Raw genomic sequence first — 10743 nt, 5'->3', positions numbered from 1 at the left:
TGTAAGTTTGCCCTCTAGAGAAGAAGAGCAGGAAGGAAAAAAAACCAAAAAAAACAGCTAAGACACAAGTGTTTGTTTTTCAGTGTTTCCTCTTTAGTCAGACATGCACCCTATCACATAAACATCTAAAAAGTATGGTTTATTTGTTGAGATCAGATCCTTCAGGACTCAGCTAATAGGACATGATCATAAAAAAAAGCCAGTTTTGAATTCAAATCAAGAAACCAGTGAAGATCTAAAGGTTGGTTTATTTATTTGTTGTTAATCATTAATGAATCCATAATAAATCTAAAAACAACATAGTAGAAATATGATTATTATCCTTAATGTCTACTGAAAGTAATCAATATTATAGGAGAGTTAAAGCATATAAAGCATGGTCAATGGTTGAGATGTTGGACTTCTGATCAGAAGGTTGAGTTCAAATCCCAGCACCCCAAGCTGCTGTTCCTTAGTTGCTTCAGGTAAATCTTTAAAACCTGCTGATTACTAATTGTTGTCCTCTTTGCTTCCTCTAGTGGGATGGATAGGACCATTAACTGTTTCAGTAAAAGGCCAGAGGCTGTAGCAAGGCTGATCTGTTTTCCATGGGCGGGTGGAGGCTCCATCCACTATGCCCACTGGGGGAGACTTCTTAACCATTCCATCGAAGGTATTTGGGAAATGTTTCCATTATATCTTCTTGTAGATTCGGGCTAGAATGGTGCACATATACAGGACAATACTGCACTTGTAACCAAGCAGGCTGTGCACATTGCACCGAGTGTTTCCATATAACCATATAGACTGTATAAGACTGCAGAAAGAACATCACTTATAATCTTATACTCCAGTACTCATGTTAGTTCTCTCTCTCCAGTGTTCTGTATTGTTGAAAGATTTATGATCAAACTCTTGATGTCACCCATATGAGGATGGGTTCCCCTTTTGAGTCTGGTTCCTCTCAAGGTTTCTTCCTCATAACATTTAAGTGAGTTTTTCCTTGCCACAGTCGCCACGGCTGCTCATCGGGGACAAATTCACACCATTCACCTTAACTGTTGATTTGTGTAAAGCTGCTTTAAGACAATGTCTGTTGTGAAAGCGCTATACAAATAAACTTGACTTGACTTTCCCAATCCAATCCAGACTAGAACCATCAGGTCCATTTACCAAGCGTCATTTCCCAATCTACTTCATTCAAGTAATAATATGGCCATTCGCTAAGCAGTATTGGTTTCGGAAGCTAATCCAGTCGAGTAATATTCACCAATTTCCAAGCAGTGGTCCTCAATCCAATCCAATCAATCTAATCTAGTAACAATTTTCAAGCAGTGATCCTAATCGAGTTACATTCAGTTAATTTTCCTAAGTATATATATCTGATAAAGGCTAACATAAATATGAATTAGTTAAGCTGCATATATATATATATATATATATATATATATATATATATATATATATATATATATATATATATATATATATATATATATACACACACACATTATTAATTACTATTATTGTTGTTGTTTTTTTTTAAGAAAACATTTTTGAAGTTTTACAGGGTATCTGATTGAAACAAGATATCAAGGATTCCATTAGATGCAAAAAAGTCACATAAGTTGGAGGTTTTTACTTTCATTTGAATGCAACTGGCCGTATAAGAAGCTTGCACGCAATGCATTTACATAGTACCTGATTGGTCAGGGTCACAAGACCATGAGTTTCTTTTTATTGTATGCAGGGAAGAACAATCACAAGCCGGCTTTTGCTTTAGTCTTTGTGTAACTAAAGCTATTTTATACTATGTTTGACTATGTTTTTATATATGGTACAAATTGCAAGTGAATATATGTTATATAATACATAAAACAAAACCACACAGACTTTTATCAAAAGTATGCACAATCTTTTATGGTAACAAGGCCGTGTTTTTGCATCCTCGGCAGTCTCAAGGTCGTAGAGAAAGCTCGAGAAGAATATACACTCTTGCACAAATAAGCTGGAACACAATGTATGCAGACCATCCTAAAAATGTTTTTAAGCCTCGACCTCGTTATAAATGTATTAGCCGGCTGAGAAATCCCATGTGATAAACTTGTTTCCAGTCTACAAGATTTGATTGTCTTTGGCTATGTCTTCTGGTCAATCATTATTTTGGCACTGTAAATCCTGGGGGTGGAGCTTTGTGAACATGGGTGGAAGTGGAGCTGAAAGGGAAAACAATAATTGAAATGCCAAACCTGACCTACTTAAAAAGTTTTCTTATTTAATACACCTTTAAAAGACAAAAAAAGGGGAAGACAGACAGAGAAAGAGAGAGTTGAGGGCAGTACGGTTTAGCTGATTAAAAAAAAAATGAACGACAGAGAATCACATAGTCTGACTTTATATTATTTCTAGTCTTTTGATATAAACTTGGTCAGGCAGTTTAATAGCAACACGTGTACACATGCAAATATCCAGTCAATTAGACGAGGCATTGCCAACGACCCTCACGTTTTTCGCCTTTTTGAGGCGAACATCAACTAAAGTTCTTGACCTGTATCTGTATGATTTTATGCATTGCACTGCTGCCACATGATCGGCTGAATGAGAAGGTGTTACTATTAAGGTGAATGCATTATATACATGTGTACATATGTAAATAAAACAACACTACACGCAATATAATCACAATGTTTGCATATTGAGACAAATAATCTATGCAATGTCTCCTCGCACTGCACCACGCTGCCTGAGATCTTGCTTGACTGGTCCCACCTTTCTGGGTGAGGTACGTATACTGCAAGGCTCTTCTCTGTTCTGCCACCGAGGTGCTGGAATGAACCCTCCCTAGATGTCTGAACAGCAGAGTCACTGGCTATCTGCAAGCGACGAGTGAAGACCTTCCTCGAGATTATTTGTCTCAATATGCAAACATTGTGATTATATTGCGTGTAGTGTTGTTTTATTTACATATGTACACATATGTATATAATGCATTCACCTTAATAGTAACACCTTCTCATTCAGCCGATCATGTGGCAGCAGTGCAATGCATAAAATCATTGAAGACCTTCCTCTTCCAGTAACACTTAAATTAGCACATTCCCAGATTTGCTTTTGCAAACTTATTTATTTTTTTATTTTTTTATTTTTTTATATCCTCTGGGTCTAAGGCTGATGGTATCATAAATCTGTAATCCAGCAAACCAGTGTTGATTTTTTTGTTGATTGATAGACACTCAGAGCATTTCTTTACATCGCTCTGGACAAGAGAGTCTGCTAAATGCCCTAAATGCAGTGCCTGGTTTCCTCCAGACATGACACTTGGCATTCAGGCCTAAAAGTTCAATCTTTATTTCTTGTGTCTGAGAGTCCTTCAGCTACCTTCTGGCAAACTCCAAGCGGGCTGTCATGTACCTTTTACTGAGGAGGGGCTTCCGTCTGGCAGCAACAGTGATGGTTGTTCTTCTACAAGTTTCCCCTCTCTCTAGAGAGAATCGCTGGAGCTCTTTCAGAGTGACCATCGGGTTCATGGTCACCTCCCTGACTAAGGCCCATCTCCCCGATCGTTCAGTCTGGCCTTCTTCCATTTACAGATGATGGAGGCCACTGTGCTTATTGGGATCTTCAATGCTGCAGACATTTTTCTGCTCCCTTTCCCAGATCTGTGACTCGATACAATTCTGTCTCTGAGGTCTACAGACAATTCCTTGGGCTTCATGGCTCGGTTTGTGCTCTGACATGCACAGTTTACTCTGGGACCTCATATAGACAGGTGTGTACCTTTTCAAATCATGTTCCATCAACTGAATTTACTACAGGTGGACTCCAATCAAGTTGTGGAAACAACATGATTAGTGGAAACAGAATGCACCTGAGCTCAATTTTGAGTGTCATCAAAAAGACTGTGAATACTTATGAATACTTATGTTTCATTTTTGATTTTTAATAATTTTGCAAAGATTTCAAACAAACTTTTTTCACATTGTCATCATGGCATATGGTTTGTAGAATTTTCAGGAAAATAATGAATAAAATCCATTATGGAATCAGGCTGTCACATAACAAAATGTGTAAAAAGTAAAGCGCTGTGAATATTTCCGGATGCACTGTATTGCGCTAATCCCTCAACACACATCCAAGCATGCACAACTTTTCTGAATCATTTTGGTGAACAAATTGTCTGCGTGTGTAAATCTTTTACCTGCAGTGTATTCAGTCAGATTGCCTGGAAGGGAAGTTCGAGGAAAAGAACCCTTCTTCCAGAACATGTCGCAGATCCTCGACGAGGCCCTCGGCGTGCTTTTACCGGCTCTTAAAGAGAAACCGTTTGCTATCTTCGGACACAGGTGGGGCGCTTTGCAGGTCTTTAAACTTTCGATTTGTTATATGCTGCGTTATCAGTTGGTTATACAAATAGTAGTGTTGTGGTAACAAAGGGGCTTTGATATTATACACCAATCAGGAATAACATTATGACATTATAACATTATGAGCAGTGAAGTAAATAACAATGATAATCTCTTCATCATGGCACCTGTTAGTGGGTGGGATTTATTAGGCAGCAAGTGAACAGTTAGTACTCAAAGTTGACGTGTTGGAAGCAGGAAAAATGGGCAAGAGTAAGGATTTGAATGAGTTTAAAAAGGGCCCAATTGTGACGGCTAGACGACTGGGTCAGAGCATCTCCAAAACTGCAGCACTTGTGGACTAGTGGTCAGTATCTATCAAAAGTGGTCCACGGAGGGAATAGGGGTAAACCGGCGACAGGGTCACGGGCGGTTCATGCATGTGGGGAGCGAAGGCTGGTCCGTGTGATTTGATCCAACAGACGTGCTCCTGTAGCTCAAACTGCTGAAGAAGTTAATGCTGTTAATACTCGATGGGTCAGAACTGTTCTGGCAGGAAACTGGGGACCACCGCAATAATAGGAACTTTATATGAATCACAAATCTTGTATTTAATTCTTCTATCGTCATAAAGTATTTTGCAAATGAAAGTTTTTGGGGTTAAACATTCATATGATACCAAATACTGTAAATTTTACTATAGCTTTTTGACTTTTTATTAAATACAAAGCAAACTTGTCCTATCCATGATCTGTTTTGTATGATGAATCCAATTGGGTGCTTTTTATTTCTCTATATGACTGTATTAATTGTAAAAAAGAATGCAACATATGCAAATATTGACCTGCCCTCTCTTTGGCCTATTTCGTTTCCAGTTTCGGTGCCATGACAAGCTATGCTTTCGCTGAATATGTGAAGAAGGTTTGCAATCTTGAGCCGGTACACATGTTTCTGTCTGGAGCATCTGCACCTTATGTAAGTGAGATGACTTAATAGTGGTTCTTTGCACTAAAATAAGTGTAGTGTAATTTTCACGATCATAGGAACTTAATCTATACCAGCCAGCCTAGATTTTTTTTCCAAGACGTGGGCTACTTTGAGTGAAATGCTCTGAAGCTATGGAATAGACCACAGTGATGCATGTTTTCTTTGTGGAAGTAAATAAAAAATGTTGTATGCAGTTGCCTGAATGATTTCTATCATATCGATATTATTTAGAGTTACAAATAGTTTGTTCAAGCAGAAAAAATGCAGGACCTCTTTCAGAAATTAAACGGTTGCCTTTTAAAAATAAATCCCTTTTTTTATTTAAATAGTTGAAAGTATGGAGCATGCTGTCATGTAATGCCTTTTACAGACTGCGATTTTCAGCAATCGTATCTCACTATAAGTATGCAGTGGATCAACTATTTAGAAGTCACAATTAAAGAAATTGGATGCAAGTGCAGACCATTTTAATAGCATGCATACATATAACAATGAAACAAAATACAAAGTAATGAAGAATCTATAAGCTTAGCATGAAGACAAGGACTGAACAATGGAAGACAAACATGAGGTAATGAGTAAAAGTTATACATGTGGTAATCACAAAAGTACTTAATTCAGGTTCAGAGATCACATGATTTCATCATGTGATGGTGCATTGGCAGAGAGAGAGAGAGAGAGAGAGAGAGAGAGAGAGATTAGAAATTAAAGAGAGAACTTGTCACTGCATAGTACAGGTACACAGCAATTGAATGCAGTTTAGCATCTACCAGAAGTGCAAATAGTAGCAATTGTGCAAATTGTCAAGTGCAGACAAATTTGTAGGTGTACATACACATATGTTAAAGATTGCCATAAATATAGTGAAAAATGTGCAGATACTGTTGTAAAAACAAGTAGAAGGTTATAAGGCATTAATAAAAAAAATTTGTGTGTGTGTGTGTGTATATATATATATATATATATATATATATATATATATATATATATATATATATACAGTATATATATATATGTATATATGTATATGTCAAATAAAAGTCAAATTTCCTAGTTTTATTAGTAAAAAAAAAGTTTTATTAATAGTGTAGTCAATTTAAATAAGAGCCGGAGAGAGTACCGTGGGAACAGTGCCTGTGATTGGGAGTCGTGGGACAGGATAGAGAGAAGGAGAGAGAGAGATATTATGGCTACAATAGAACATTATAGCCATAATAAATCATATTACTTTGGATATCTAAGCACCTTTGAGGCAAATACTTTTGTACTTTTACTCACATAAAAGTTTAAAGGCAGCAGATTTAATTTTACCAGAGTCATATTTTACTTTAGTTATATTTGTACTTCGTCCATCACCGTTGAGTTGTGTCACAATCCAATAATTCATAAGACGCAAACACTTTTCAAATAATAATGCTATTTATTTAACATAAAAACATGGTGTTTAAGAAATCAGGATAAGTGTCAGTCAGTGTGTCTGCATGTATGTTTAATGTAGCGTAGTGCTAATGGCATCAGTCCAACCAAGAGGAAGGCAACAGAAAATCCATGCCATGATCATGTGATTCAGATGTGAAGCCACACCCTCCAATCAGCCAGCCTAAAACACACAATCACCAATAACTGAATGACGGCTCAATGAACTGTAGTAAAAATTCATAAGATAACAATCTTTTTGCAGTCTGAAACCCGATTGCAGGCCCCTCGCAGAAGCCACCTGTCTGATGAAGAATTCCTCCAGTGGATGATGTCCCTTGGAGGAACACCTCCTGAAATCCTGGCCAATCCAGAGGCACTAAAGCTCTTCCTTCCAGCCTTGAGAGCAGACCTCAATGTTGTAGAAAACTACAAGTAAGTGGTTGGAACAAGAAGTCAGTGTTTGCTTAGTGTGAATGGAACAAAGCAGCAGTAGCAGTAGCCCTGTTTACAAAAAAACACTTAATCGTAAGGCACTACATGCATTTATATTTATGCCATTTGGAAGATGCGCTTATTCAGATCATCTTACAATTATCTAATTTATACAACTGATCAGTTGAGAGTTGAGGGCCCTTTCTATAAATTATTATTATTATTATTATACATTATTGCCTGATGTCAATGAGAAAGACAAACCCACTAAGAGGTTTTTGTGAAGGTTTTTTCCTCATATTATCAGAGAGAGTTTTTTCTTACCACCATCACAACTGGCATCCTCTTCAGGGATAAAACTTAGAGACCAATTTATACATTTAAAATGTATATTCTTAATACATTGACAGTCAATTGTAACAAGCTTAATACAAATTAATTTAATTGAACTGAAGTTGAATCCCCAGGGAACAAGTTTATTTTTTATTAAAAGTTGATATACTCTTATGTGAATGGAGCTGTAAGTCTAGATGCTTGTAAGTGAACCAGGAGAGAAAGAATAAAAAGTATGACGTATCCACAATATTGATTAAAGGAATACTTGAATTTGTGCAGGCAGTAAACTGTTTACACATTCTATGAATCTAAAAAAAGAAAGGTTGTGCTGGATCAAGTCCTATTTTATAAGCTACCAAAATGATGTTGAAACACTTGTATGGTGTGTGTGTGATTTGCAGGTGTAGCAGGCCAACAGCCCCTTTTCTGTCATGTCCAGTATCATGCTTTGATGGCAAGGAGGATTTGCCACATGACTTACAAGGTCAGAAATGCAGCCATGAAGGATGGTGAATTATCTGATTTCCTGTAAATGTGCTAGAATCATTATTTAGTGAATCCTAAAGGGTAGCTAATACACTGTCTCAGCATTATAAATGCACATAAAATGTATGGCCAAATTAGACCTGGAACACCATATTCGGATTAATATGCGGATTAATAAAATAACTTTTTTAGCTTCTGAAGGTTAGAGTAATTAATGTCTATTAGCTATGTGTTATCAGGAATCTTATTATTAAGTATCATGCTACTTAGGAGGTTCCTACCAGATTGCCACTGACAGGGAGCCCCAGGGAGCCCCTTTTACTTCTCCTAAGCAGCAGGTGTGCAGAGTGTTATTTGGATTATGTTTGTCCCAGTGTCATGAAGAACTGATACAGAGATGACCACCACACATATGTCACTGGGCAGGAGTGTTGCTAACTCTGTAGAACAGTAATAGTATCCTGACAGATCTAGTCAGGGTGGAAGTTGGTTAGATGTTTCCACCATCACTGAGAGCAGCAGTAATAGAAACCCAAAGCTGTACAAGTCCAGTGTGTGATCTAGTAGAAGCAGCTTGTGACAATAGATAATACAGTCAGACCCCAACCTACAACCACTTGACTTAAGACATTTTGGAGATACGACGGTCACCTCGGACGGAAAAACAAGAAAATCTAGACTCAGCAGATTTGACAATGCCGCAAACAGCGTGGGGAAGAAGTATGCCTTTGCAGGCATGCATTGTGGGTATCAGAGACGCTCTAGTTGACCTCGCATAGTTCAGACGTGTTCAGAGTGATCTCTACGTTCTCCTATTTTGTGATTTTACCTTTTGCTGCTTTATTTGCCGTGGCTGAAAAACGCAAAAGCAGAACACTTGTACTATGTAAAATGTAAAAAAAAAAGTGTGTTTAAAGTGCCTCTTTATATCTTTAAGTGCCTCTTTTTGGAACGCATCATAGAGTAGTCACTCTTCTCGACTTACGACATGATGGGCTTACGACCGCTTTTTCGGTCCCGATCTACGTTGTAAGTTGGGGTCCACCTGTACTGGAAGCGAACAACATTCTAGCAGTTCAGTTTGAGCAGTTTTAGACACAACTCTATGAAAATATTTTAAATATGACAAGGCAAACACAGAATAGCTTTTCCAGAGTTTTCTGAAAAGTTTTCTGGATTATAATTTTTTTTTTTCAGGAATCAAAAAAATCCTTTCAGATGCAATTACTATTATTTTTCATAGAGTTTGAGTTTTTTTTTTTAACTAGCTCAAACTGGTGACCCTGACAAAATTGTTCTGTTTACTTCAGAAATAGGGTTCCTGCCCCTAAGGACCTCTGTGAGTGCTTGTTCCAGTTTCCGATAATTCAGTACTCAGTGCAATACTAACTATGCAAGCTTTAATGGGCCTTTAATAACATTCACATAGAAAGGCTTCTAAATGAAGCTAAATGTGAGTGGTGATATGTAAATGAATCCGAAAATATCAAAATATCTTTCAGAATATGCAGAAATAATTGCAAATACTTTATTACGTATGCATGTTGTAACTTTTGTTTAAAGGTCTCAGCAACCATGCAGAGTATTCAGTATACCTCTGATGGGTAAATATATCAAATATGAGTTTTTGAGGGTGAGGGAAACTGCATGTCAAATGAAGCTTCGCGTAAATTCTTTTAAGCCTCAAGCCTTTATTTAAACAGGTTTGTATGTTGTCACACACATAAAAAAATAAAATGCTTATCTAATGTCTTGCATTACAGCATTCAAAGCCATGACCAGTGGAGATTTTACGGTACAGTTGCTGCCTGGATCACACTTCTACCTAAAAGAGACAGCAAATGAGAAATTTATACTGGACTACATCACTAAACATCTAGAGACCGCTGAGATGGACTACTTGTAGTATACTGTTAGATATAGTCACTGCTTCTGTCGAAGCACAGTTGAAGTTTAAATGAAAAACATGAAACACTGATATTCTTACTTTAAATCGTCAAGATACCCTGAGGTATTCCTTTATTTCTATATGAGCATTAATTGACCAAATTTATTATAGATTTTTCAATGAATTGTGGTGCTACAGTTCCGATATTTGGTAGCTAACTTTAAAAAATTATAATTTTGCGAATGAATGGAGAATGTCAGTTTGGGAAACTGGTCCTAAATCCAAAATTTTGATTGATTTCTGACATTCTGTAAATCATTAGACAAAAAGAAGCATAACAATAAAAATAAAGTAGGTCTGTTGCTTGTGTTGTGTTATGATGAAGTGGATATGCAGAAATGAACATTTATTTATTTGGCTGATTCTGTTCTCTGGAGTTAAATCACACCGAGGCAGGATCCAACTCCAATACAAAGGTAAGTATGTTGGTAAAGTTCTCACACAAGGTCCAAAAAGTTATTCTCCACCAACATTGGATTGAATCTCAGAACCATTGATGGCACAGGAACATAGTATAGTGCTGAATGTAAATTTTTTGGAAATCCGTTGTTGTGTGCTAGCGTTGCAATGCTGAAACTGGAGATAGTTGCACTTGTTTTGTTTGGATTGCCAGGCCCTTCTTTTATGCACATAATCTTGATGTTGCCCTGAACACCAACCCATACCAGCTGCCTAGTATGGGTTCCTGACCACATTACCTTAAGAATAAAAGTCCTTATCTACCAACTGGGTGAACCAGTCCTAAAAAAATGACTACTGTGTAATGTCATGTTTGACAATAGTAATAAATAAAACATTTAAATAAACAAAAAA

At 37.0% G+C, this 10743-nt stretch overlaps 1 protein-coding gene across 1 annotated transcript; it reads left to right on the top strand.

Annotated features, from left to right (window-relative positions):
• olah (oleoyl-ACP hydrolase) lies at positions 1-10743 on the top strand. Its single transcript, XM_083544425.1, has 7 exons — positions 1-241; positions 519-652; positions 4184-4322; positions 5198-5297; positions 6991-7160; positions 7898-7980; positions 9746-10743. The coding sequence occupies exons 2-7, from the start codon at positions 523-525 to the stop codon at positions 9886-9888; spliced, it is 765 nt and encodes a 254-aa protein (XP_083400551.1). The 5' UTR covers positions 1-241; positions 519-522; the 3' UTR covers positions 9889-10743.

This window comes from Silurus aristotelis (assembly GCF_946808225.1).
Source record: "Silurus aristotelis genome assembly, chromosome: 6".
Taxonomy (NCBI): domain Eukaryota; kingdom Metazoa; phylum Chordata; class Actinopteri; order Siluriformes; family Siluridae; genus Silurus; species Silurus aristotelis.
Note: the sequence above shows the minus strand (reverse complement) of the source record. Positions and strands in the feature narration are given on the sequence as shown.